This window comes from Prionailurus viverrinus, chromosome A2 (genome assembly GCF_022837055.1).
Source record: "Prionailurus viverrinus isolate Anna chromosome A2, UM_Priviv_1.0, whole genome shotgun sequence".
In the NCBI taxonomy this organism is placed as follows: domain Eukaryota; kingdom Metazoa; phylum Chordata; class Mammalia; order Carnivora; family Felidae; genus Prionailurus; species Prionailurus viverrinus.
Window position 1 is genome coordinate 4987415 of NC_062562.1, and position 27281 is coordinate 5014695.

General features: G+C 60.1%; 3 protein-coding genes across 9 annotated transcripts; 1 reads left to right on the forward strand and 2 right to left on the reverse strand.

The window, feature by feature from the left end:
- The first annotated feature begins 4739 nt into the window (after positions 1-4739).
- Positions 4740-15516, forward strand: FCER2 (Fc epsilon receptor II). 7 transcript variants are annotated; one of them, XM_047849992.1, is made up of 14 exons: positions 4740-4839; positions 4936-4987; positions 7372-7458; positions 9270-9390; positions 9624-9746; positions 10397-10516; positions 10841-10894; positions 11428-11490; positions 11707-11769; positions 11873-11935; positions 12036-12125; positions 13947-14392; positions 14519-14625; positions 14852-15516. In XM_047849992.1, the coding sequence occupies exons 5-14, from the start codon at positions 9689-9691 to the stop codon at positions 14988-14990; spliced, it is 1203 nt and encodes a 400-aa protein (XP_047705948.1). In that variant the 5' UTR covers positions 4740-4839; positions 4936-4987; positions 7372-7458; positions 9270-9390; positions 9624-9688; the 3' UTR covers positions 14991-15516. The 7 variants fall into 7 exon arrangements, with proteins under 7 accessions (XP_047705948.1, XP_047705946.1, XP_047705945.1 ...); XM_047849990.1 differs by lacking the exon at positions 4740-4839 and having other exon boundaries at positions 4846-4987; XM_047849989.1 differs by lacking the exons at positions 4740-4839; positions 4936-4987 and having other exon boundaries at positions 6788-7458.
- A 3838-nt stretch (positions 15517-19354) lies between these two features.
- On the reverse strand, positions 19355-21626 carry TRAPPC5 (trafficking protein particle complex subunit 5). The gene is made up of 2 exons (XM_047851068.1): positions 21538-21626; positions 19355-19964 (listed from the first exon to the last, which is right to left on the reverse strand). The coding sequence occupies exon 2, from the start codon at positions 19950-19952 to the stop codon at positions 19386-19388; it is 567 nt and encodes a 188-aa protein (XP_047707024.1). The 5' UTR covers positions 19953-19964; positions 21538-21626; the 3' UTR covers positions 19355-19385.
- A 1049-nt stretch (positions 21627-22675) lies between these two features.
- Positions 22676-25377, reverse strand: MCEMP1 (mast cell expressed membrane protein 1). Its single transcript, XM_047848998.1, has 7 exons — positions 25249-25377; positions 24792-24929; positions 24131-24259; positions 23854-23904; positions 23629-23775; positions 23284-23349; positions 22676-23174 (listed from the first exon to the last, which is right to left on the reverse strand). Exons 1-7 carry the CDS (start codon positions 25340-25342, stop codon positions 23158-23160), a joined length of 642 nt encoding a protein of 213 aa, XP_047704954.1. The 5' UTR covers positions 25343-25377; the 3' UTR covers positions 22676-23157.
- Positions 25378-27281: the final 1904 nt, after the last annotated feature.

Sequence of the window (27281 nt, forward strand, 5' to 3'; positions counted from 1 at the left end):
ATGGTATGCTCCCATGATAAGGTTGCAGGTGGAAGGTTCTGGAAAAGCAACCCCCCCCATACCCTGCACTTCTAGCCTGAGGGGGGAAGGCAGGGGAGGGAAATGAGGGTCTGTCTCCGAGGGGCCAAGGGGTCTTGTGCGGGGAAGCAGGGAGTAGGGGCATGGAGGGTACCCCGGTGCCCTCTGACCCTTTCCCAGTGGGTGTCCCCACCAACAGCCCCCTGAGTGACACACGACCACACTTTCTGGGGCTGAGTCAGCAAGTCAGTGGTGACCCTGAAGCCCAGCCAGGTTTCCTGGACAGACGGGCCCCACCCATCACCCCACTTTCCCAGGAAGTGACCTTGTGACAGAATAGACTGTTCTTTCCAAACTCCGACTGCCCTCCCCCCATCCTAGGAAACCCCCTGAGATCCCAAGGCCTCTTACCAGGTTGGCTGAGGTGTCTGGGGAGTCCCCCAAGGTAGGGCAGGACACACTCTCCTCAAGCCCTTGCTTGCCACTTACACACCGGGTGAGGCTGGGCACGTGACTTTCCTCCTCTGTGCCTCTGGTTTTGCATCCACCAAATGGGATGACAACAGCAACAGCATTTTCGAGTATTGCGATCGGCTGAATAATGGCTCCCAAAAGGTGTCCCTGTCCCAGTCCCCGGAACCTGTGATGATGTGGCCTTACATGGTGAAAGGAACTTTACAGACGGGATTCGTTAAATCAAGGATCTGGAGGTGGAGGCCATCCCGGGTTATCCGGGTGGGCCCAATGTCAGCATCACGAGTCCTTATAGGAAGGAGGCAATCAGAGGGCGCCTGGGTGGCTCAATGGGTTAAGCATCTGGCTCTTGATTTCGGTTCAGGTCATGATCTCACTGTTCGTGAGTTTGAGCCCTGTGTTGGGCTCTGTGCTGAGGGTGCAGAGCCTGCTTGGGATCCTCTCTCTCTCTCTCTCTCTGCCTCTTTCCTGCTCTCTCTCTCTCTCAAAATAAATAAATAAGTTAAAAACTGAAGAGGGAGGCAGGAAGATCAGAGTCTGAGAAGGAGATGTGACAACAGCAGCAGAGTCGGAGAGAGATCAGAAGTTCTCCGCTGCCGACCTCAAAGCTGGAGGAAGGGGCCACAAGCCAAGAGGTGTGGGCCCCTGTAGAAGCGGAAAGAACAGCAAGGAAACCGAGTCTCCCCTTGACTTTCCAGGAGCACAGCCCTGTGGACGCCTTGATTTTAGCCCAGTGAGGCCTGTGCTGGGACTTCTGACCTCCAGCTCTGTGAGATAATAAACTTATGTTGTTTAAAGCCGCCAAGTCAGCGGCTGGTACTTCCCTAGTGCAGTCCTAGGACGCTCACACGGCTGTGACGCCTCGTGGTGCAGCTACGGCGTGCCGTGTGCCGAGCCCTGGGCTGGGGACGCGGTGACAGTCCTGCCCCTCCCACTCCCGGAGCGCACCTTCCAGCGGGTACCGGTAACAAGCAAACCACACGCGTCCACACACAGGAGGTAGGTCATAGAGACCGTCCCAGGGGTGACTGTCACCTCCCTCAGAGAGCAGACACCTGGAGGACGAAGAAGGGCCACGGAGAGGCCTCGAAACCCAGAGAAGCCTGTGGGTGTGGCTGCAGCAAAGGGGCAACCGTGCAGGAGAAGGCGCCAGCCACACAGGGCCCGGCTGGCTGCGGGGGGCCGGGGCTTCCTTGGAGGGGCCTTCGCGGGGCGGGGTGTAGGGGTTACTCACGGGAGAGGCTCCAGCGCTCCCCAGGGGCTTGTCTCCGTTCGGCACCCGTGGAAAGCTTTAGGAGCACGAGGCCCTAGGTAGGAGGATTGTGTTTATTCCCACTTTACAGATGGGGAAACTGAGGCCCGAGAGGATACAGTCAGCCCGCAGGGAAAAGGGGTGGAGCTGGAACGCCACCCGCCCTCTCCTCTGTCCACCCAGTGGGGGGTCGCCCAGTGGGGGGGCAGTGACCAGATGTGTCCAGCAGGGGGCACACGCCTCCTGTGCCGGCCCAGCTGGAGAACCTTCGCGCAATAAGGCCCGATGGAGTAGAAAAAGCAAATGATCTAGACCAAAGTCTTACGGGGCTGGGGTTCTGGGTCTTTGAGGGGCCGGGGACCTGGGGCCTGGATTTCTGAATCCCTGAGGGGCTGGGAGCCATCCTTCAGCCTGGTCCCCACACGGTACCCTGTCCCCTCAAAGAACCGTGGACATTGTCAGAAAAAATCCCCGAATCTCCCAGTGTGGGCCTGGAATGTTCTCAGGATTCCTGGGATGAGCTGGCTCAGCCCCCCAGTCACTGGGGATGTGCTGGGGTCTGGGGGGCGGTGTGGAGGTGCGGGCAGTGGGCCCCGGAAGGCCTTCTGAAGAAAGGATGTGGACAAGCCGACTTCTGGACCCCCTCAGCCTGAGCCCCCCTCCAACCTCTCCCTCCATCCCAGCAACACACAGGAACAAAACCAGCTGGGCTCCAGACCCCCAGGCTCCAGGAAGATGAAAATGCAAAGCCAGCCTCCTCCTGTCCCACACTGGCCTTCCCTCTTCCTGTTGACAAGGTCACTGCAGGGGTGGGGGGGGGGAGCAAGGAGGGGTGTGAGTGAGTGGGGGGGGGTGTGGCTGGGAGCTGGGACTAGCCCTCTGGCCCCTCAGCTCCCAGTCCTGGGGAAGGTGCCCATTTAATGTAGGAGCTCAGGGCTGGGGAGAGGGGAGTGCAGAGGGCTGTTGGCGGAGGTGGGGGGGGGGGTGGGGTTGGGCCTCTGAGCCTGTGAGTGAGGAGTGAGTTCAGGACCAAATGAAGGTCAGGGGAGGGGGCTGGGCAGAAGATGGAGAGTAGGAAATCAGCAGGGGTTGGGGGTGATTGAAGCCGAGGGGGGGTCATGGAGAGGCAGAGAGAAGTCCCTGAGGGGAAACTGAGGTGGGCATGGGGGCGGGGAGGAGAGCAGAGGCAAACAGGAGGGCTGTAAGTGGAGGAGAGCTACTTTTTCCCCATCAGCCTCTCCTCTGGGACAGCAAAGGGGACCCTCGTGCGTGTCTGTGTGACCGTGTATGTCTGTGTCTGTCTGCACGTGTCCGTGGGCCTGGAACGTTCTCCGCGTGTCTGTGTGTTTCGTTTCTTTGTATGTTTCTGTGCGTTTATGGGGGGGGGGGGGTTGTGTTGGTACGTGCGATTGTGTTACTTGTGTCTCCGAGCACATGGGGTGTGTCTATCTTGTGTGTGGGGGGGTGGCCACATTTGGACCTGTGTGTGTGTCCCTACCCCCGCGCCTACCTGTGCGTATCCCTCCTGTGATTCGTCGTGCGTGTGTGTGTCTGCGGTTAAGCCGCGTAGGGACCATCGGTCTCTCTGTACCTGCGTGCCTCTGCCGATGACGGTGTCACGTCACCCCGTGTGTGTGCGTGCCTCTGTGTGCCTGCGTGTTGGGGGCCCCCACCTGTACCCCTCACTCGGCTCTCACGTGAGCCCGACCCCGGCCCTGCAGAATTTCCACTTTCCCAGAGCACTGGGGTCCTTCCTGCAGGAGGTGATAAGGCTTCCGTGCCTGTCAGGGAGGCGCTGGCCAGGACCCAAAGCCCGGTGCCCTCCTCCGTCGGGGAAACTGAGACCCAAAGAGGGCAGAGGCTGTGGAAGCCACGTGGCCAAGCTGGGGGAGGCCGCAGGGCAAGCCCCTCTCTGGGACCTGGGGCCTCTGGGAAAAGAATGAATGGATTTCCCCTGTCTGGGAGGGGGCGGGGCACCACTCAAGGCTTTGAGGTTGCAAAGCCCCGGGAGAGGGCCTCCGGCAGCCAGCGTGAAACAGAAGGAAAATCCAACCTTCCCGAGGGGTCTGCTCAGACCTCACTTCACGTCCCTCAGGTTCAGAACCCTCCAGTCTAAACTAGCCCTTCTCCCCCTCCCCCACCCCCACCCCCACCCCCAGGACCCTAACCCTGCTTTTCCAGCACCTAAGACTGTCCTGCGGATTTGTGAATTTTAAACTTTGTTTTTATGCTGCATCGTGGATGAACCGTGAGGGTGTCATGCTAAGTGAAAGGGACTAAACACCAAAGCACAGACCCTGTAGGATCCCAGTTAGATGCCGTCCCTAGAGGAGTCCCCTCCGCAGAGACAGGAAGTAGATGGCGGGAGCCAGGGGCTGGGCGAGGGCAGGGGGAGTTGGTGTTTCGGGGGGGGGACGGAGTCTCAGTTTGGCAAGATGGAAAGTTCTAGAGACTGAGGGTGGGGATGGTGGCGTGGTGTGAGTGTGCTTAACGCCACTGCAAATGATTCAAATAGTAAATTTTGTGTTCTGTATATTTTATCACGATGAAAAACCGAAACCTCCCTCGCAAGAACTGGGCCTTTGTTCTCCGAACCTGGCACCCAGTAGGTGCCCAAATAATGGTTGTTGAGTAAATGAAAGAGGAGAGGTCATCTGTCCCCAGCAGATGGAGGGACAGACAGAGACACAGAGAAAGCGTGTTCAAGCCCGAAGCCAGAACCTCCTCTTTGTCTGTAAATCATGCTTCAAAGCAGTGGTTCTCAACTGGGGGTGATTCTGCCCCTCAGGAGGCACTCGGCGATGTCTGGAGACATTTTTGGCGGTCGTGACTAGGTAGAAGGGGGGACTACTACTGGCAGCCAGAGGCTAGAGGCCAGGGATGTTGCCAAAGACCCTGCAATCTACAGGACAGCCCCCCACCCCAACAACAAGGAATCATCCGGCCCCAGTGCCAACAGAACTGAGAATGAGAAACCCGGTTTTAAAGCCACCTCCGCCTGCAAGCCCTTTGGGATTTGACACACCCACTTCCCTCCCGCCCACACACCCCCTCCTTCCTTTCTCCCTTTTGCAACACCAGGAGGGACCGATCAGGTGGGGAGAGCCGGGGGCTGGGCCACCAGGGTGGGGTTGGGGTCAGCGTGGATGTTCCTTCATCACGTTGGAATTGAACGCGGGGCCCTGTCCTAGGTGCTGAGGTTCTAAATTTAGAGGTTGAGGCTCCTCTCCGCACAGAGCACAGGTGAGAGGGTTGGGGATCCGAACACCCTTGGGGGTGAGTCGGGGTTGAATAGTGTCGGGCGGGGGCCAGGGTGGGGACCCTCCCGGGGATCGTTTGTGGTTGTTGCAGGACCCCTGACTCGTTCCTCCTGCGTCCAGATCCAGGTCTGTGCCGAGCGGGGGCCGGGGCGGGGGGGCCGGGGGGGGGGGGTGGGCTGCCCCGGGCTCAAGGATCCCAAACGTGAAAGAAGAACTGACACCCTCGATGGGGGCCCACATCCGCACGGTTTCCTGTTTTTCCCTTGAAGTGAACAGAGCCCTGGGTCGATACCGCAGAAGGGAAGAGGGAGGGGTCAGTCGCGTGACAGGGTTTACTGCAGCCCCGAGTAGGGGGGTTGAGATGTCACCCCCAAAGCATCCTCTTGTCTAAGTTCAGTCTTGGCAGGGACCCAGCTTCGCAGGAGCCGTGGAACCTTCCGGAAGGACACGGTGGAGACAGTGGGCACCAGTGTGGACGGGGGCTGGGCACCTGGGCTGCAGAGCTCTCAGAGGCTCAGGAACACCAAACCTCATCCCCACCCCCTCCTCGATTCGACACCTCCTACCCCGTCCTGTGTCTTCACTGCCACCCAGCGAGGCTTCTTCCCAAACTTTCTCCTCTTCCTTCCTGTGTCCTCAGCACTAGGACAGCCCCGCTGTCTACCAGAGGCTGCGACTGAGACCCAGTCAATTGTTACAGCATCTTCCGGGTGCCCCCCCCCCCATCCTCACCCATCACCAAAGCCCGTCTCTTCTCAAACCCGTCCTGTCATTCCCACAGCCACTGCCCCAGACACCTCCTCTGGTGCCTGGACCTGGTGACAGCTCCCCCGTGTCCCCACCCCCACCTGGCCCCATGATGACACTCAGGGTCCCCCCCCCCGCCGCCAGGACTCCTGCTGCCTTCTGTCCATCCAGCAGCCCCAGTGACCGCTCTCTGGTGCCCACCTGACCACTCTCTTCCCTACAATGACCATCCCCTGTCCCTTGGCAAAACACGCCGTGGGTTCAAGTCCCCGCAAGTAGCCCAGATCGAGTTGAGAGGGACAGTCGGGGCCCTGAATGAACAGCCTCAACCCAACAGTCATTCAGGCAGTACACATGTACTGAGGGCCACCCCTCCATGCTGGAAACACAGTGTGACACATGAGGCAGCTTCGTGCCTGCTGTCCTGGAGTGCAAAGTCCAGGGGACATGTCGGGCCAGGCCCCTCCCCACCTGGTGGTTGGCCCAGATCGGTCCCGGTGGGAAAGTGGGACACAGGGGCCCAAGTGGGCATCTTCCAGAGTGAGAGGCAGAGCATCAAGCCTGGAGGACGGAGGCAGCCCTTCCCGGCATGGGGATTGGCCTGGGGTGTCCCCCAGTCAAGAATGGGAAGAGGGTTAAGGATCAGAGGACACAGTTTAGGGAGGAAGGGCAGGGTGTGAGGTGTGAAGAAGTCCCCATAAGGGGCGCCCGAGTGGCTCAGTCGGTCAGGCGTCCGACTTTGGCTCAGATCATGATCCCACAGTTCGTGGGTTCGAGCCCCACGTCAGGCTCTGGGTTGATGGCTCAGAGCCTGGAGCCTGCTTCTGATTCTGTGTCTCCCTCTCTCTCTGCTCCTCCCCCACTCCTGCTGTCTCTCTCTGTCTCTCAAAAATAAAATATATATATATATATATATATATATATATATATATATATAAAAGAAGTCCCCATAAATCCAAGGCTAGGGGCACGGGGGTTAGGACTGCTGACTTGGGGCCTGCGCTGCCTGGGTTCAAATCCCGGCATTGCCATTTATGAGCTGTGCAACTTTGGACAAGTTACCTAACCTCTCTGCGCTCCACATTCTTCACCAAGAAGGCAGCATGAGGAACAAAAGCATCTACCTCATAACGTGCGAACGTTAAATGTTTCGATACACCTGGGACACCGGGAACTGTCCCCCCCCCCCAACTCCCTGGCACACACTGGTATTAAATTCAACCCTGCAACAAAATTGTTACTATTTGACCAGAACGTTATCTCATGGATCTCTCTGTTTCCTCCCTACCTCCGGGCTCCCTCCTTGCTCATCCCTCTCTCTTTCTCCTTTTCTTCCCTCTTCCCTGCCACAGTGGTACAATGACTTAGCCACGTTAGTTCAGTCCTGGCTCTCCCACTTACTTCCTCCAGCACTCTGGGAATGTGGCTTAGCCTCTCTGGACCTCAGTTTTGCTCACCTGCGTAATGGAGATAATAATAGGACGGACTTTACCCGGTTGTGGGGAGCATCAGGGGAGGCCATGCGTGTAATATGGGTAACCAGGTGGCAAGCCCATAATTAGGCCTGTGAAAATAGAAGCCGTGGGTGGGCCTGCTTTCAGAAGAAAACTGTCTCCCCAGGCCAAGGTCCTCACCACCGCCCGCGGCCCCGCCGGCCCCTCCAACCCGCCCCAGCGGACCAGGACAGCGACGCCGTTCGCAGCGCATGTGAGTGCGAGATACGTGTGAGTGGGTGGGCGTGCGACTGCGTGTCTGCGTGTGAATGTGGGAGCACACGCGTGTGACCCTCTGTGCGTGTGCGTGTGCGTGTGTGTTGGGACGTGGGACGTTGAAGGTTCCTTGGAAGGAGCGGCCTCGGGGCTGGGTCTCAAGGGACAGAAGGGCGGTGGGCAGCGGGCAGCGTGGACAGAATCGGCAGGCGCGCGGTGTCCTGGGTTGGGGCAGTTGAAGCCAGCGCCTGGCGTGACCGAGCAGAACAGATGAGCTTGGTGGGTGCACCGGGGGCTGATCGTGCGGATCCCGGAGGGCCGCGGAAAGCCGTCCGCAGGGCTGGGAGCTCCTAAGTCAGAAAGACGGCCCGGCATCAGGACCCTGCCCCCTGGCACTCACTGGCAGACACCCATCAGGAGGCCGTGTCCCCAGGTGGTTGAGCGAATAGGCTCCGATGTCACCTGTCCTGGGTTCAAGTCCCCGTTCTACCATCGTGTGGCATGGACAAATTACTTACCTCCTCGGAGCCTCAGTTTCCCCAGCTCCCCACCAGCAGGTTAACCGAGCGCCTGCTGCGTGCCACGCCCATCGTGCTTCATCCAGTGGGCTTGGCACGGTCACCCCTCATTGACAGATGAGCAAACTTAAGTCGCTCGTCCTGGGAGAAGCCGGGACTCAGCCCCCAGTCTGTCCAGCTTGGGCTCAGGCACGTTTGGCTGCAGGACGGTCAGGCCTCTGGCCTCTTCCATGATGGCACAAGGTCCAGTTGGAGCTGCCGTTAATCAGAGCCTGGTCACTCCCCACACCCACCTCCCCGGGGCTCAGAGAGAGGAAGCATATTGCCCATAGTCCTACGGCAAGAGAGGCAGCCTGTAACCAAACCCGCCCTCTTTGGCACAAAATAGGTGCTCGAAAGACTTTGGGGTGGCTGGGTGGCTCCCTCGGTTAAGCCTCTGACTCCTGATTTCGGCTCAGGTCATGATCTCACGGTTCATGGGCTCGAGCCCCGCGTCAGGCTCTGCGCTGGCAGTGTGGAGCCTGCTGGGGATTCTCTCTCTCCCTCTCTCCCTCTCTCTCTCTGCCCCTCCCTGCTCACTCCCTCTCTCAAAATAAACAAATAAACTTAAAAAAAAATTTTTTTAAAAAGTCAAGATACTTTAAAGATGCCTTGGGCACATTGCAGAAGAGGAAGCTGAGGTCTGGTGACGGAGTTTCTGCACCGCCCAGCAAGGCCTGACACACAGCAGGTGCCTGATAAGTGTTTAGGATCTGAAGACCCACTGTGCGCGCACGGCATCTTGCCGAGACACTCACCTATGTTGTCATCTCATTTGATCCTACCTCGACCTCGTGAGTTGGGTGCGAGCGTCCCTCCCATTCTATAGAGGGGACACTGACGCTCAGGAAGGTTGAGTCCCAAGCCACGCTGGCAACCGGCGGTGACAGCAGCAAGCTGCTGATGATATTTGTGGGGCGATGGACCAGCCCTTGATCGAAGCACCTGACACATCCGTGAAGGGCACGTCACCACTCTGTGGTGCGGGTGTTACTGGCGTTTTATGGATGAGACGGTTGGTTTTGAGGTTCGGTCACTCGCTGCATTTATGAGGCACCTGCCATGTACCCGGCCCGCGTCGGCTCTGGGGCGCCCACCTCTGGTCTCAGGCCTGTGTCTCCCAGTGAAATGCCGCGCTGACTCCTGGTCACGGACGAAACAAAATCAGCCAATGGTCACCGAGCTCCTCGAGTCCCAGACGCTGTCCTGCACCCGTAACCAGAGCCTGACGTCTAACCTTAATGCTCCCCAGAACCCGGATCCCGGCCAGAGCCGCGACGACACCCGCTAAGTGGGCTGCCTTGGGAGGTGGTGAGCAGCCTGTCACTGGGAGAATCCAAACAGGGCGGCCATGGAGGAACATGTCTACTCAGGTGAGAGGGCTCTCTGGAGCTGACCCTGGCAAAACCGAGCACCTGGCCTCCTCCCTTCCACCCAAGAGAGGAGAGGGGTTCCTGGGTCTCTCCCTGGGAAGAAGGCCCAGCAAGGGGTGAGGGGGAGGTGAGCCCCGACTGGCCTTCTGGGCACAGAGCCAAGCAGGAGGGGGAAGCCGCAAGCCCCTCCCTGCCCTGACTCAACGCCCTCCAACAAAAAAAATCGGCTCCAGCTCGGGTGCTGGGAGCCCGATAGATTTGGAAGAACGGGGACTCAGAGCAAGTAGAATCCAGCACGATGAATCCTCACGGCCAGGGCGAGGGCAGGGGGCCCGGACCCACGGTGGGGAGTCAAGGTAGAGTCCTGGGGGCCCCAGGGATTGTGGTGAGGCTCCGGGGGGTCTGACATCCGGGGAAAAGGCTGGGGAAGGGCTTGGATATGGAGGAAGAACACAGACCCGGCGTCCTGGGTTTAGAGAAGGGGTGCGGGGTGGAGGACAGCCACAGGGTGAGGGCAGGAGGTCCAAGGGGAAGGAGGACCCAGCTTCCCGGGCATGAGGCTGGAGCTCGAGCGTGAGGGGGTAGGGGAAGAGGGTCACAGCGAGAGCTGGGTGGCAGTCGGCCACCTGATGGGGGACCATGGAGGGAGGGTCTCAGCTCCCGGCCCCCCACCCCGGGCTGCCTTTCTGGACGGCGCCCTGGCCCCAAGTCAGGCTTGCTGACCACTGGGGTGTGGGCAGAAGGGCTGGACGGGCGGAGGGACATTTTCAGAGATGCACAGACGCAGAGATGGATGGAGTCGGGGTGGGGGGCCACCGGTGGGGCACGAAGGCGGCATGTGGGGAAGGTGTGCGGAGCAGGCTGGGGGTCCACTGAGACCCACGGCTTTAGTGTGGGCTCTGGACAGGCTCCCAGGACTTAGGGGCTGTGGGTGACGGGGAGACAGGCAGAGCCAAGCCCCGTCTCACGCTGCACCCCTTGGCGCTCCCCCCTCAACGCCCGGCAGAGTTCCCAAACCTTCCCGGAAGGCGGCGGTGGTGCTGTGGGCAAGGGACCCAGATGGCACTGTTGGGGCTGGTGACCGTCATGCTGTGGGCCGGGCTGCTGACCCTGCTTCTCTTCTGGCGTGAGGACACCCCCAGCCCCATGCAGCTCCTCTCTTGTGCTCTCTCCCAGAACCCCACTTTCAGATGCTGGGACGTCACGCCCCTCCGAGTCCAATTTCCCCATCGTGCCTCCCACCTTGTCCCCAGCGGCCCCCTCCCGAGGCCCTCTGCCCGCCCCCCACCCGAGAGCTCCCCACCCCGTCCAGCGTGTCTGTCTCCCATCCTTTCTGTGCCTCCCGAGTGGTATATACCCAAGGCCTCCCTCCCCAGCTGACAGGTGGGGGGGTGTGTGGTCGGGGGCTCCTGAAAACCCGTCTTTGCCCCTCCTCTTCTCCCCTCCCCAGACTGGGACGCTGTACAGAATCTGAAACAGCTGGAAGAAACCGCTGCCCAGAACGGTAGGGGGGAGGGGTGGGGGGGGAGAGGAGGCAGGGAGGGGGGCTCTCGTCCTGCTTCGGCCACTGGCCACTGTGGGACATGGGAGAAGGACTGGGCTCCAGCATCCCCTGCCGGGAAGTGGGGGTCAGCCTGCATTGCCCCCTCCCCTTGGGGTGAAAACCCGGAGCCTCTGGGAGAGACGGGGGCTCTACGAGGTGTCTGATGGGCTGTTAAGTAATGGCTCCAGGCCTCGGTTCCCTCACCTGTAAAGTGGGCATCGTTTCAGGGTGTCGAGGCAGAAACGAGCTGAGACTTGGTGAAGCATTTAGACCTGCCTCCAGTGAGCTTTCAGGAAACGCCGGCTGCTTTTACGTTGCGTTCTGGGTGGGGGGAGGGTGCACGTGTTCATCCTATTCTTGCCTGCGTCTTCCTCGGTACCTTGTCCCCAAAATGAAAATGTGAGGGGACCCTGCACTCGGGGCCAGGGAGGGGAAGGATTTGAGGACGTGCCTTCCTGGTTCCTGAGGACACACCGTCTTTCCTGCGGTCCCAGTCTCCCAGGTTGCCAAGGACTTGGAAAGACACAGAGGGGACGAGATGGCCCAGAAATCCCGGGGTGAGTGATGTCAGCTCAGGTCGAGGAGGAGGAGTGGGGTGGGGGTGGGGGAGCCTGGATTAACATGTGGACAGAGTGCTCTAGGCCACCTGTGAATGGCAAAGTGAGCAGGGGACCCCGAAGACAGAGGCGAGAAGGACAAAGGGGCCAGCGGGGGAGCTGGGGGGGGGGGCCCTGAGGACCTGCTTACCACTGAGCCCCCTCCCCTGCACCCAGCTGCCCAGGTGTCACAGAACATGGAGGAAATCCAAGCTGAACAGAAAAGAATGAAAGCTCAGGGTGAGAGGCTGGTGGGGACGGGGGTCCTAGAGCTGGGAGGGACCGTGAGGCTGGGGGCCGGGCTCGGGGACTCCCAGCCCTGACCCTAGCCCGGCCCCGTCAGACTCTGAGCTCTCCCGGAACCTGGATGGACTTCGTTCGGACCTGAGCAACCTCAAGTCCCAGAGTGAGCCTCGGGAGGGGACGGGGTAGAGGGTGGAGGGGGGGGGGCGGAGGGCGCGCTCCAAGCTCGTCTCTGACCACCGTCCCCCACCCAATCACCCGAGGCTTGAACGAGAGGCGCACAGCCTTGCACTCGTTGGAAAGGCTCCAGCAGGAGGTGGTAAAGCTGTGGGTTGAGCTCCACGTGTCCAACGGTGAGTGTGCTTGTGAGTCTGGGCCTGTGGTGTGCCGGGGCGTGCGAGCGACGGGACGGGTGTGGGGGGTTGTGTGCTAGAGGGCTGCACGTGACAGCGTGGACGGGTGTGGGCTTATGTGTGCGGCAGGGTCCATGGGGGACACGCGGCAGTTTCTCTCTGAGTCCGGCCACCTCTCTCCACGGAACTGGAGCGGGGGGGGGGGGGGGGGAGCTCGCACGCTTTTTTCCCTCCTTCAGGTCGAAGCTTCCCTGTGTGTCACCATCTCCGGGTTCACTTTGCTTCTCCTTCCTCTGCCCCTCGTGGCTCAGAGGAGGGTCATCAGTAGGACGCCCTCAGCCACAGCCCTCCCAGAAGATTGTCTGACCAGCCACGGGGCTCAAGGGGGCGGGTCCCCTCTGCAGAGACGGGGCAATGCTGGTGGTGGCAAGGCTTGGGGTGAGGGGTGGCCCCGGCAGGCTTCAGGAAGAGCAGAAGTCCCGTCAGCATGCCTTCGACCTGGGACAGGAACCCGGGCGCTCCCCACCCCCACCCTTGGTTTTTGACTTTCCACCCCTGGGAAGCCCCTGCTGCCCTAGTTGGCGAAGAGAAGAGGAAGGTTCTGTGCTTGGTGTGGAGTGCAGCCCCCCGGGACATGCCGTGGCTGTGGGAATCCCAGCCAGAAACCCGGCAGTGGTCCCTCTGGGGAGGGCTCTGGGCCACGTTCATGTGGATGGATGACCTCCCAGTTCCTACCCGGTCCCTGGGGTGACCTGGGGGCTGAGGCCAGCTCCAGGGCTGTCTCTTGATGGGGACACAGGCAGGGTACCTCCCTCCAGGTTTTCTTCAAGTGCCCAGGGATACCCCCTTCCGGTTTTAATGTTCCCCACCCCCCTGACCAGTGGCCACATACTGGTTACTGGCCCATGTGTGAGAAACACATCCAGCTTTGATCCCCCAGAGGTTGGGGACCCCAGGTCTCTTTTAAAAATTCCTCCCAAGCTCTGGAGCCCTCTCTACACATCATTCCAAGAAAAGCTGTTTTCAATCAAGAGTGAGTCAACCCAGTAACAGTGGGTTTAACCCCCCATCTGGGAGTCCTGGGTGGGAGGTGTGGTGACAGTGCCTAAGAGTTTCTCCGGGATGTGGACAAGAGGAGACAGAGACCAAGGCAGCCCCAGGTCAAGGCCATGCGGACCCAGCCCTCCCTAAGCTCTCCTGCTCGGTCCCTCCAACTAGACAGAAATCGTCGCATTCTCCCCAAATCTGGTTAACAAGGCTGGTTTTGAGGGTGCCGATAGCAATGGCCACCAGGGTTGTCACTGGAGCTGTTGGTGGGGACAATACAAGGGAACCATGATGCTGGCAACCGTGGCCTCGGCAGGTCGGCCCTGGTGATTAAGCCGTGGCTGGTGTGAAGACGGTGTTGGCCGTGCTGGTGGCACTGGAGAGAGGTTGCTGGCGATCCTGGGTCCCCCCGGTGATGGCGGTGGGACTGAAGGTGCCGCTGAGAGCAGTGGGGTTGGTGGCCATGGTGTTGGAGGTTGACACGCTTCTGACTGTGAACGTGTTTGTGGTGATGCCGTTGGTGGTCGAGGGGCCACGGGCCACAGAGCTGGTGACGTGGTGATGCCGCGGGTCTCTTTGTGGGGCTGATGCTGGCAGAGGCCAAAGAGCTGCTGGCCAAGAGGTGTCTACGATGACGGTGTCGGTGACAGGCATTCTTGGGGGGGGGCGGGGAGGGGTGATATTTGTGGCAATGGTGCGGGCAGCCGAGGTGCTCCCGCCGGGCGGCTGGTCTGGCCAGGAAGAGGGGCAACCTGCAAGTTGGTCTGCTTTCAGCCCGGACCCCAAGAGTGACCCCAGGAGAGACGCTGCCACCCACCCTGCCTATTGTCCCCACGGTGCCGGCCACGGCGCCGGCCACAGCGCCCGCCACGGCGCCGGCCACAACGTCCGCCACCGCGCTGGCCACAGCGCCTGCCACGGCGCCGGCCACAGCGCCCGCCACGGCGCCGGCCACAACGTCCGCCACCGCGCTGGCCACAGCGCCAGCCACGGCGCCGGCCACGTCCGTCACGGCGCCGGCCACAGAGCCCGCCACGCCCGCACCCCTGAGCCTCTCCTCCGCCCCAGGCTCCACGTGTAACACGTGCCCCGAGAACTGGGTCAACTTCCAGAGGAAATGCTACTACTTCGGCGAGGGCGCCAAGAAGTGGATCCAGGCCCGGTTTGCCTGCAGCAAACTGCAAGGGCGGCTGGTCAGCATCCACAGCCAAGAGGAGCAGGTGGGCGGGGCTCTGCAGAGGGCGTGGCCAGCAGGGGGCGGGGATCCCACCGCGACCTCTTGTGCGGTGGCGGGGGGGACCCCAGGCACAACCCCGCGGCCCCTCCAGCCCCGTCCTGCTCCCCAGGACTTCCTGGCCAAACGCGCCAACAGGAAGGGCACCTGGATTGGCCTTCGGGACCTGGACATAGAGGGGGAGTTTATCTGGATGGATGAGAACCCCCTGAACTACAGGTGAGGCCCAGACTCCGACGGGGGGGGGGGGGGGTGCCTGTCCGCAGTGGTCGGGTTGAGGGGAGGGGATGTGGGCAGCCGGTGTCCCTGGGCTTGCAGGGCGTGGGGAGTGGGGATCCAGGGATGGGGGGAGGGGCCCAGACCCCGAGGGATGCGTCTAGGCCGAAGGCAGTAGTAGGGCTCCTGACCCCGACCCCATCCTCTGACCTGAAGTCTTCTGCTCCAGCAACTGGCGGCCGGGGGAACCCAACAACCAGGGCCAGGGCGAGGACTGTGTGATGATGCAGGGCTCCGGGCAGTGGAACGATGCCTTCTGTGGCAGCCGGCTGGACGGCTGGGTGTGTGACCGGCTGGCCACATGCTGACCGCCCCTCCCCCGCCACCTCGGCCCCCTCCCTGGGGTTCCCCGGGAGGTCCTTGGAGACGCAGACCCTGACGGCCCCCTGCCCACCTGCCAGGTGCACCCCTGCGTTGCTCCCCCAGCTCAGACACAGGAGCAGCCGGGCCCACGGCGGGGCCCGCAGCCGCGGCCTGGATGCCTGTTTTGTGGCTAAGGCCCCAGCATCCCTTTCTCCTGCCCAAGAGGAAGAAGGGCTGTTGACCCCTCCCCGGCTCCTGCCAATGCCCCTGAGGGCCTGTCCCTTACTCCTCAGCCCAGCAGGCTGTCACCATGTCCCTGCCTTCAAGGGCTCAGAGTACCCACCTCGAGAACTTTCCAGAGAGCTTCAGACCCCTGTGAGCTTCCTCTGTCGGGCCGCCCCGCAGTCTGCTGGAGTCAGGACCACACCCCCGCCCCACCCCTGGCCTCCTTAGATGCAGCCCCCGTGCCTTAGCACCCCAGGGAGAGGTCCCCAGCTCAGGCAGCCAGTCCCCTTGCCCCCAGCCCATGTCAATAAAATGGGGGCGAAGATGGCCCCATCTCAGAAGCCTCCAGGCGTGGGAGCCGGGAGTTCCAGAACCTGGTGCCTGAGTCCGTCTGAGTATGCAGAGCAGCTGAAGCAGCACTTGTATCTCTCCACCGTTTCCTCTCTACTTTATGACAAGGAGCATGTACTAGGCAGGGCTGGAGACAAAGACTCTGGGATCTAATGGAGCAGAGAACACCCTAGACGCCTAAAAGTACCGCAGGGCAGGGCAGTGGGCTGGTCCCCGCCCCCCCCCCCCCCCAGGCTGCTGGCAGGAGGGCACAAGCTCACGCATGGGAAGTGCTGAATGGACCCGGTATACAGAAGGCACTCAGGAAATGCTAGCAGGCCCAGGGTGGCCTGGCCACCCAGGTCCAAAGGTGCTGGTATGACTCTGACACAGGTTTTGAAAGAAACAGGTGGCACCAGCCCTGCACCAGAGGCTGAGGAGGGAGGCGGGCCAGGATCGCAGGACACCCCTCGTCAAACTCCTCACCTACCCACCCCATCCCCAGCTCCCGGCCTAGGAAGAAAGAACCAGGGGCGCCTGGGTGGCTCACTTGGTGAAGGGTCTGGCTTCGGCTCAGGTCATGACCTCACAGTTCGCAGGTTCAAGCCCCGCATCGGTTTGTGCTGAGGGCGGAGCCTGGAGCCTGCTTCCGATTCTGTCTCTGCCTCTCTCTCTCTCTCTCTCTGCCCCTCCCCTGCTTGCACTCTCTCTCTCTTTCTAAAAATAAATCAACATTAAAAAAAGAAAAGGAAGAACCAGATGGCTCACGTGATTCTCAAGCCTCCTGGAGGGGAATCTGTGGGGGGAGGACCACACTGGACCACCTTGGACCTGGGAGTCAGTGGCCCGGGCCTAGGGGGCTGGGGAGGGCCCTACAGTGGCACCCAGGAGACCTGGGGCCGGGAAATGGCAGGGATAGAGCTCGTCCTAGGTCACCTGTTACCAAGCCATTGTCCCTCCCCCCCCCCCACCAATTTCTGCCTCCTCCAGACCCCTCCCAGCCCCCAGGCCAGAGCACAACTACCTACCTGAGCTCCGCAAAGGGGACTCCCAGCCCCACTCTGCAGGTCACCCAGGCCCATGTTGGGATGACAGTCATCACCGGTTTCCCTCACTGAACCCTCCAAATCCTCAGGGAAAGCCATGTGCAGAATCTGTCCACTCCTCACCCCTCCAGCAACCGCCTTGGTATAGCCCCTGCCCTAGCTTGCCTCAATCTCTTCTTCACTGTCCCAGACCTTCCAGAAGTTTCCTTCTGGCTCAGAGGAAAACAAAACCCACAATCTTACAGGGTGCTTTGCAATTGCAGAATCCCTGCAGCTTGCCTTGTCTCCCCAGCTTCACCTCCTCTCTGCCCTCCCCCAACCCCAGCACCTACACCAGCCTCCTCACTGGCCCTTACACATATAGGCTTGCTCTTTGCCTCAGGGCCTTTGCACGTGCCCCCTCCCCTGCTAGCTCTTCAGTGAGGGCTATCCTGGGCTCCCCGTCCTTCCTGTTTAAAATGACACCCCTGACTCCGGCTCCCTTTTACCTTTGATCTACTTTCTCACCAGAGAACGTTTCCCCTTCCAACCAAACTTGTCACTCACGGATCTGTGTGTGCTCGCCGCCCCCCCCCCCCCCCCCAGGGCTAGCATGTGAGCTTCAGGAGGGCAGGAGCATTGGTCTTGCTCTCAGCTGTGACCCTAGCAGCTGACACAGAGTAGGTGTTCAATAAATAGCTGTTGGATAATCAATGTGTGTCCATGGGCAAATGACCTCTTCTCACAGAACTCACTTTGTGGTCTGTTCAACGAGGGGGAGCCTCATGTCTGGCTGGCTCACCGAGGGCTGGTGCTGGGTTCCTCCTCCTCACCCCCCACCCCCGGGCCCCGGCCAACCTGTCTGGGGGCTTCAGGACTTCAGCAGGGACTTTACTTGCAGCTCACAAACCCCCGCCCCGCATCCCGCCCTCGGGGACCAGCCCATCTCTTCCTCCCCCTGCCCTTTCTCTCTGGCAAACTTCACTGCCAGGCCTCTGGATGCAGCAGGCTGGGCCATCCCTGCCTCCCGCAACCTGCCCCTCACCCAGCAGACCCTGCAGGCCAAGCTCGCCAGGGTCCCCGGGGGACCTGAGGCTGCTAAGCCCAAAGCCTCCCGAAGCTCCCCCTGAAAATCTGGCTTCGCAGGCACCAGGTGCCCTGCCCACTCCACCCAGACGGGCGGCACCCGCCACTGTGCTGACTCCTGGACTCCAGACCTCCGATCCTCCTTGGCTTCCTAGACATTGACCCCTCGCCCCCGATTCAGACTGCCACTGTGACCACCCCCTTCCCCAGACAACAGCTATTTCCTGACCATGGCCATCCCTGTGCTATACACGGGAGGCGCCCCCAAGTTCCATTTATGGACCACGTATCTTCGAGATGTGCCGACACCCCCCCCCATCACCCTGGTTGGAATTCCCGAAACTGCCCCCTGACCAAACCCAGCACCTCGGCCCCCCCATGCCCGCCTCCACCATGCACCCCAAAAACGCAATGGAAAAGCTGCATCCGTCCCGCCCTTAAACCCTCCATCAACAGTGAGGGGACCCAGCCCAGGGCACCGCCAAGTTCTCCTTCACATCAGGCTCACTGAAATCCAGGGGAAGGGGGAGGGGGAGGGAGGAAGAGACCTTTGAAAAGTTTCCCCCCAGAAGTCTGGCAGGATGGACCCTGGGGAGGAGGAGCTCTCAGGAACCCCGTGAGGGTGGTGGGCAGAAGGGAAAAGCAGGGTTGCCTCAGGCGTCAGATTTTACTTTTTCAACAAGGCACACACGGGGCACCTGGCTAGCTCAGTAGGTACGGCATGCAACTCTTGATCCTGATCAGGGTTGTGAGCTCGAGCCCCGTGTTGGGTGTAGACGTTACTTAAGAGTAAAATCGTAAAAAGACACAACAAGGATATGTTCATGTATCATCGATATCAACTTCAAAATACAGTAGGCGCCCCGAGATTTCGGAAGGGAGCCCATCCATTTCCCCAGGTCTCCAGGGGGGTAATTCTTAAAATGCGGCCCCCCGGAGCATCAGCCAGTTCCTGGGAACTTCCAGAAATGCAAATCCTCAGCCCACTCAGATCTGCAGAATCGGAAACTCTGGGGGTGGGGCCCGGCCACCCCAGTTGGAACATACTCTGTGCCCTAGAGCACCGCTTCTCAAAATAGGGTACACAGGAATCCCCTGGGGATCTTGCCGAATGACACGCTGTTAGTGGGCCTTCGGGGGGGCCCGAGAGTCCGCATTTCTGACAACCTCCCAGGAGATACGGAGGCTGCCTGTCGTGGGCCACACTTTGAGAGGCGAGGCTCTAAAGCAGGGGTCAGCAAAGGATCCCCCTCCGCCTGTTTTCTAGACACACAGCCGCACCCAATCCTTGGCATACTGCTGTCTACACCGCGGAGCAGAGTGGCTGGACAGAGACTTCTAGGCATAAACTCCTATCTGGTCCTTTACAGAAGAAGTGTGCCCGCCTGATGGAGCCTCTCTCCACCTGATCCCTCACCCCCCACCTCTCCGGCCTGGCCTCCAATCGTGATTCCAGAGAGGGTCAGCATCCTCCTGCCTCCAGCCACGCCAGCAGCTCCTTCTGCAGACTTCTCTACACACTGCCCCCGCATTCCCCTGGCCCCGTCTGGAAGCCCACCCCCACCGCAGCCCCACGGCATCCCAAACAGGCTTGGGTCCCGGCCTCCCTCACCAGCCTGAGGCAGGGACCTGGGTCGAGGCGTTGAGCGGATCTCTGAGCCCCCCCCCCTCCCCCCCCCAAGACACAAGACACACTTGGGACGGAGGCTCTCTGCATCTTTATCTCCCGCGGGGTCAGCGGCCCTCCAGCGCCCGGTCTCGGGCTATGACGGCCTCCTCAAACTTGATCATGAGCGTGGTGCCCTTGTGCCAGTGCGCCGTGACCTTAGCAGGAAAGCCGCTGTGCGTGAGCACCGCCTCCACGATGCCCGCCGTGAAGCTGGCGCAGTTGAGCGTGCTGTTCTCCTTGGGCACGGAGATGTAGGTGTTGATGAGCGGCTCCCGCTCTATGATGTAGAAGGTTCGCGCGTCGTCGTTGGCCTGCTCCAGCTTGTCGGCCTCCTTGCCGAAGAGCGCCTTCCACACGGCGCCCTTGACGAAGAGCAGGGCGCCCAGCACCTTGGTCTCGCGCCGGGCACCCTTTTCGCGGGCCACCAGGGCGTCCAGAACGCGCGCGCCCACCTGGCGGCCCAGCGCGGCCAGGCGCGCCTGCAGCTCGGCCACGGAGAAGACGCGGCTCTGGCAGTGCTGTACCAGCTCGGAGAAGAGCAGCGCGAAGGCGCTCAGGCTCACCTCGGTGCGCGGCCGCACCAGCGCGCGCTCCAGCAGCGCCGACTTCCCGCGCGTGAAGCGCGCCTCCATCCTGCCGCCGCCCTGCGGGGACACAAGGAAACGCGTGTGGGGCGGGGAGGGGGGCGCGGAGAACACGCTACCGGGTCTGTGTGCTCCACTGCTGACCTCCCGTGTAGGAAGAGAAGAGGGGGAAAGAAAGGGGGGCGTCCGCCTGCGCGTAAAGCACGCCCCCTCCATGAAGCCTAAGCCCGTGAAGGAAGACGGGGAAAGAGGCAGGTTTGCACCTTTGGGGGAAGGGGGGAGGTGGGAAGACACAGAGGGGGAGGGGAAGGGGGCGCTGGAAACCACTCTTAAGTTCCAGGCGATTGCTCCTACGTGGAAAGGACCTCTGTGCCCTGCCCCCTCTGCCACCTGTGGGAGCGACTAGAGAACCAGTGCATGGGGGGGGGGGGGGGGGACGGGACAAGGATGGGGGGCCGTGAGAAGACTCGGGTACTGTCCCCTGCAAGCGCTCCAGCAAAAACAGCGCCGACTTCTGCAGATGAAGAGAACATCCCCGCCTCTCCCCTGCGGAAAGTCAGAGAAACGAGAGAAGGCAGTAGGGTGCGTCAAGACCCATGGCGGGGGTGGGGGTGGGGGGCTGCGGTTTGGGGGACGAACAGTGGAGATGCGAGGGGCAAATTAGGAGGAAACGGCTCTGGCAGCGCCCATGTGTCAGGCACGAAGCACGCCTCCTTGAGACGTGGGCGGGCCTGCGTTTGTAAGGAAGACTGCAGGGGGGGCGCACAGAAGGCGTTGGGAACCCCTCCATCTCCGCGCCCTCCAGAAATGTAGCTGGACAGCGGAGGACAAGGTGGAGGAGGCCGAGGCCGACTGTGAGACCCGAAGTTTGGGGGGCCCAGGAGGGGGCGCTGTGATCCTCCCATCCTAGCGCCCCAAGCCAGTGGTCAGTGGGGGAAGAGACCCGGAAAAGGCTGTTGGAGAAAACCCAGAGGGGGCGCTAAGATCTCCGCAGAGCGGATCTACGGTGGGGGTGTGGGGGACAGGAGCTGCTGGGGGGAATCCCAAGGGCGCGGAGACACCCTCCCTCCCCGCCCCGCGTCCTCGCCCATTCAAGTGTGAAGCCTCTGCCAAGGGTGGGGTCGAGAGGAGGAGCGGAGAACCCCCTTCCCACTACCAGGGAAGGAGCCAGAGGCCGGCGGGGTCTGGGGAGGGTGGGCCTGCCCCAACGAAGTCTGCGTGGCGGCGGGGGGGGGGGGGGGGGGGAGGGTAAGGCCAGCGGGGGAGGGGGTCCAGGGGCTCCAAGACGCCCCCCAGGTGCGCAGCCGACTACAGGAGGGCCCAGAGCGTGAGACGGGGGCGGGGGGGGGGGGGTGTTGAGACCCCTCCACCGGGCTGTGATGGGGGCCAGTAAGCTAAGCCCCGGAGAGGCGGGGGCCCCAAGCCCCCCACGCCGGCGTGAACCGGGCAGAGGGCCGGGGAGGGAGCCCACCCTCCTCAAGGACCCCCCCCCTTGAGTGGGCCGAAGCGGACGGACCGGGGATCGGGGGCGCCGAGACCTTAGCCCGGGATCCCCAGGCCCACCGGGCGCGGGAGGGTCCGAGAACGGGCGAGGCCCGACGCGGGTAGGGGTCGCGGGCGGGCGGGGTCTCACCAGGGTACTGAGGCCTTCGGTTCGGCCGAGCAGCTTTACGGCGCCGTAAAAGGCCTTAAGTGCGCAGGCGCTGCGGCGGACAGGCTCGTGGGCGGGGCGCGCGCGTTCACGGAGATTCCAGAGAGCGGCCGCCTGGGGGCGCGCGTGTCCGGGGCACCCGACGGAGGGGTGTGGCCCTGAGGCCAAGGGCCGGGCTGGCGTGGGGTGCCAAGCGCTCAGGCAAACTGCACGGATGGCTACCGGCTCAAGGGCACACAGTTGACGATGGGCCCAAGTCTCGGTCTCAGGGGCACATGTGTGCCCTTGGGCATACGTCTATTTGGCCTGGGAGCACACCTATGCCTTGGGGACACAGTCTCTGGTCTTAGGGACACGTGTATATCCTTGGGCACATGTTCTCTCAGGGACACACGTCTGCCCGTGTGCACATGTCCATTTGTCTTAGGGACAAACGTTTGCCTGTGGACACGTTCTCTTAGGGGACATACGTCCACGAGCCAGGGCACAGTGCACTTAGGGGCATGCGCACTCACGAATACATGCTCAGTGGGCATATACACTCAGGAATAGTTACACCCGTGGGGACATGCTTAACGGTTCAGATGTATCTGTGGGTCCCCCTACAGTTAGGGAGACATTGTTAATTTTTTTTAATGTTTATTTTTGAGAGAGAGAGAGAGAGAGAGAGAGAGAGAACGCGAGTGGGGGAGGGGCAGAGAGAGAGGGAGACACAGAATCCGAAGCAGGTTCCAGGCTCCGAGCTGTCAGCACAGAGCCGGACGCGGGGCTCGAACCCACGAACTGGGAAATCATGACCTGAGCCGAAGTCTGACGCTTAACCGACTGAGCCACCCAGGAGCCCCACTTAGGGAAACAGTGTATATCTCGGGCCACAAACCCTACTGGGCACACAGTCTTAGGCACGGAGACTGTTCCTCGCTGGGTACAAGTTCATGGGCACAAAAGGACCCATTCAGGGCATTCATGCTCACACATGCTCGTGCCCCCAGGGCTCCTGGTTATCACGTCCGCGTGCTTGCTGTGTGACTTTCCTCATCCCTTAATACTTGCAGACCCTCCGCCACCGGGTCCCCACCCCCACCCCCAGATGCTCCCAGGAACAGATCTGAAAGCCACATTCTTTCCCATTGGCCTTTATCGTCACAAATCACAAAACGTGAGTGCAGAAACAAGGGAACGACAAATGTACCCGCTCTGCACACCCTCGGTGACATAATCAGTCACACACTGACACCCACCTGTTCACACAACACAGGGAGTGACGGGGTACACACTCAACACCCTCAGTTACAGTGATGTAGGGGGTGCTCCACACACACACACGCATGCACACACACACACACACACACACACACACACAGAGCTCCATGACATTCACACACAACATACCACAGGACATTCACACGTGTTCACAGTGCAACACGTGTTACCAACACCCGCACCCAGGCTGACACACTTCTGCGGTCCTTGCTGACACAGCCGCCCACTGTGTCATGTGTTATCGCTCCCATGACGCCATGAGGCACACATGCGGCCGTCTTCACGGGGAAGTGCAGCCCCGTCCTCCAAGCTGCAGCCTGGGTGTCAATGTCTTCTCATTTATTGAGCTGTGGGCTCTGAGCAGGATGAAGACCCAAGGTCAGGCAGATACCTCCCCCCCCCCCCGAGAGAAATCAGGGCCAGAAATGTGGCTCCCTCCTCATCCACCTCCCTAGCCCAACTTACGTGGCTGCGGCTTCTTCTCTAGTATCTTGGAGATTTCATGTAATTTAGTCTTGATTTGGCTTAAGTCTGGGGGCAGGGGGACAGGAGAAAGCTGGTCTGGGCCTCAGACAAGGTCCTCACCTTTATTGGAAGCCTCTTCCCTGCCCACCCCGCCCCCGCCCCAGCCTGGGTGTTGCAGAGCCCATGTACTTGGCCTTCCCTTTTTAAATATCCCCGCCCAGAGGGTGACATCCATCACCCCCTAAACCCTGAGCACTGGGAGGGCAGACCCCTGCTGTCGCCTCCCCCAATCCCCCAGCGCCCAGCATGAGACAAAGCCCGCCCAGTAAGGGTCTGCAAGGGCACCTGTTGACAGCGTCTTCACTTTCTCATTCCCCATGTGGACATTTCTCTTGATCATGTCAATGTCCTGCCTGGCCTCCGTGATGAGCTGCCGGATGCTGCTCCAGCCCTGTTTCTGCTCCTCCTGACACTGTTGTCCCGAGATGGAGACTGAGGCAAGAAACAGACACGTGTGAATCACCGCTGCCCACCCCGACCCCATGGGCCTCCGCCAGGTTCCACCCTTACCATTCTGGAGCTCCCTTTTCACGACCAGCAGCTCCTGGGACACCTCAGAATCTGTTCAGGAGGAGGGGCGGGGGAGGCAGGAACACCCTTGAAGCGCTCCCAGTTGGGCTGTCCTGGGAACAAGGGTGGGGGAAGGGAGAGCAACGAGGGAGAAGGGAGACAGGGTGGGAACACGGGGCCTCCCCCACCTCCCGAGGCCCCCCTTTACGCCGCCCCAGCCCCTCCCCACCCACCAAAGAACGACAAAAAGGAAAGTGAAACCGAAGACCCTACTCACTCTTCACCAGGACCAAGGCCAAGAGAACGATGCAGAACAGGGCAAGGAGGATGTACAGGCTCAGGGTGGCTCTGTGCAGCCAACGAGGGACCTGGGCAGAGTCTGGGGCCGGCCTCGACCAGGCTGGGACTGGAGCAGAGGCAGGACAGGTGACCTCCAGGGCCCAACACTGCCGCTTAGACGGTCGGCACGGACTCTACACTGAGCTCCGACTCAGAGCTGTCTCACCTGCTCCCACTCCTGCTGATACAGCCACTGCGACCACCAGCATGCACCCCGCCCACAGCCACCAGTAGTTGTCCATAACGCTGTCACCATCAGGTCTCCCCCTTGCCATCCCCTTCACCAGCACTCACAACATCAGCAGCAGCTGTCACTGAAGCCCATCCACCTCAGTGCCTGTCGTTATCAGCACTGTCCCCAGCAACAAGTCTCATCAGCTCTTGTCTAGGTGGTTCCTTCCTGATATCACCTCACCAACATTACCCACACTGTCACCAACACTGCCACCAACACCAGTACCACTCGCATCATCATCACCACCACCTGCGGAGCTACCCCCCCCCCACCCGCGACTGTAACTCACAAGCCCTGACGCCACCACGCCCCACACCATTGCCCCAGGCCTCCTCACAGTGCCCTTGTTCCCGTGATGTCCTACCAGGGGCCCCTCCCGAGGCTGTGAGGTGCGGGCTGGCAGGTGGCTGCTTGCCTCGATTCTTGGGTGGTGAATGGCTGCCCCTTGGTTGCTCCTGGTTTCTGAAGGTCAAGGTGATGTTCTCATAGTCAGGGTCTGCACCTGTAGGTGGGTCAGTGAGAATGGAAACCTGCCTGGGGCTCTGGGGCTGGGGTGGGGGTCGGAGGGGGGCTCAGAGATCTTGGCTCAACCAAACCCCTGCAGATAACAGATTTCTGGGGATAAAAGAGAAGGAATGAGGAAACAAGATCTGCTTCTTGGTTAGGTGGAGAGGGCGTGTGTGAGTGTTTGGGGGGTACACGTACACACGTGCCTTTTGGGGTAGGGGAGGGAGCCCTGTGACCAAGCTTTCATCCCCTTACCTCTCCCATCCCAACCTCTCCCTCCTGCCGTCTCCCCTCCCCGCCTTGAGGTACCGAACCTTCCTTATGGTCTGGGGCCCTCTGTTTCTTGTCTTTGAAGGCTGCTGCTTGCATCCTGACCTCCTGATTCAAGCAGATTTCCTCAGACCCCATGGTTCCCAGTCTGCCAATTTGCCCACACACACCCCACCCACCGGAAGGTGTCACGGCAGATGAGGAAATCTCTGGGTTGAGGGTGGGGGGAAGAGAGGTCAGCCTCCTCTTTTCGGTGATCTGGGACCCTCTGACCCTGGGGCATCCTCTCCTCCCCTCCCAGATCCAGAGGGTCTTAGGAGTCCAGAAGTCTCACGGAGGGTCAAGCAGAGAAGCCCATGGACCCAGAGACAGGACAGAACGGTCAGGAACCCGTGGCAGTCATCCTGTTGCAATATACAAATGTATCATCAGGCTTACACAATGTGACATGTCAATTTTGCTCAATGTAAATAAATTCAAAAGAATTTAAAGGATGATCAAGAACTTTACAGGAAGCTGTGTGTGTGTGTGTCTCCCCAAATGAACTTTGTCCCCTGCCCCTCTCAGGAGAAAACCTGGGGCACCTGGGATCCCCACCTTTTAGGTTTGAGGCAGCCGGGCTTGGAAGCAGGATTCCTGAGCCTGCCACGTCTTTCTCCCCCCGGCCCCAGTCCCACCCCTCAGCTCCACCCCAAGAATTCTGCTTCTTTAAGGCCCCATGGGACGAAAGGAACGGAATTAAGGCAAGAGGACCAATTACTGGAGCCCCACCCACATCTGGGACTGAAGCCAGACCCACGCCTTGACCTAACCCTGGATGTGGTGTCCCCTGTCCCCGGGTCCCCAGACAGAGACTAACTGGAAACACTCACTCTCATCCACACATCTGCTCATCTACCCACACTCACACACACTCCCAAATACCCTTATGCATCTGCTCACGTATTCACATGGCTTGCTCATTGGCATGCCTCTACATGTGCTTGCCCTAGAGAAATATCCATATTCATGCATTCACAGGGTGGCACTCTGTCTAGATGTCTTAGAGCTCTCTTTGTCTGTGACCTTGAAGACTGGAGATAAAAATGAGACAACGTGTACAGGGAATTTTCTCTTTAACTTTAGAACAGTGCCTTCTGGTAGAAATGTAATGTAAACCACATCTCCAGTTTAAAATTTTCTGGGGGCGCCTGGGTGGCTCAGTCCGTTAAGTGTCCGACTTCAACTCAGGTCACGATCTCACGGTCCGTGAGTTTGAGCCCCGCATTGGGCTCTGGGCTGATGGCTCAGAGCCCGGAGCCTGCTTCAGATTCTGTGTCTCCCTCTCTCTCCCTCCCTCCCCCATTCATGTTCTGTCTCTCTCTGTCTCAAAAATAAATAAACGTTAAAAAAATTTTTTTAAAAATCATCTTAAAATTTTCTAGCAGCCGCATTAAAAAGATAACAAAAAGACAGACAGTTAATTTTAATAATGTATTGTACTTAGCATAGTACAATTATCACTTCAGCATGTAGACGAGACTAAAAAATTATTGAGATGTTTTTGGTTTTTGGTTTTGAGACCTTTTTTTTGGTACTAAATCCTTGAAAACAAACGTGTCTTGTGTTTACACTTAAGGCACATTTCAAGTATTTGATGGCTGCCCTACTGGACGGCGCTGGTCTAGACTATTGATGAAGTTTTGGGGTGATGGATCCAGAGCCGACGGCCAAGAAAGAATTCTTAAAGATGTCTTGGTGCAAAAAAAGGTGATTTTATTAAAGCATGGGGACAGGACGCCTGCGCAAAAAGAGCTGCGCTGGGGTTGTGACAGGTAACTCAAATATATCCTCATTTGGGAGGGAATCAGGGATGGAGTAAGTCTCTAAGGAATTTTGGAAGCAAGGGTTCCAGGACCTTGCGGGGGGGGGGGGGGGGGTGGCTGTAGCTAAGGAAACACCATTTGTTACTGTTTGATAAAACCTCAGTCACGAGACCCTTCAGATGTATATGGGGGAGGGGCCAGAAGCGGGAGGATGGTTGCCAGCATATATCTTGGGGCAGTTGAGATAAAGGAAGTTGATTTACAGGATCCTT

Bases quoted from the DNA above. Each gene is read 5' to 3' on its own strand.
- FCER2 (XM_047849992.1), top strand. From the start codon at position 9,689: ATGAATCCTCACGGCCAGGGCGAGGGCAGGGGGCCCGGACCCACGGTG. The intron at 14,393-14,518 runs GTGGGCGGGGCT...CCTGCTCCCCAG, and splicing joins TCCACAGCCAAGAGGAGCAG to GACTTCCTGGCCAAACGCGC. The intron at 14,626-14,851 runs GTGAGGCCCAGA...CTTCTGCTCCAG, and splicing joins GAGAACCCCCTGAACTACAG to CAACTGGCGGCCGGGGGAAC.
- TRAPPC5 (XM_047851068.1), bottom strand. From the start codon at position 19,952: ATGGAGGCGCGCTTCACGCGCGGGAAGTCGGCGCTGCTGGAGCGCGCG.
- MCEMP1 (XM_047848998.1), bottom strand. From the start codon at position 25,342: ATGGGGTCTGAGGAAATCTGCTTGAATCAGGAGGTCAGGATGCAAGCA. The intron at 24,260-24,791 runs GTAGGACATCAC...CCTCTGCTCCAG, and splicing joins AGCCTCGGGAGGGGCCCCTG to TCCCAGCCTGGTCGAGGCCG. The intron at 23,776-23,853 runs GTAAGGGTGGAA...TTCTTGCCTCAG, and splicing joins GAAAAGGGAGCTCCAGAATG to TCTCCATCTCGGGACAACAG.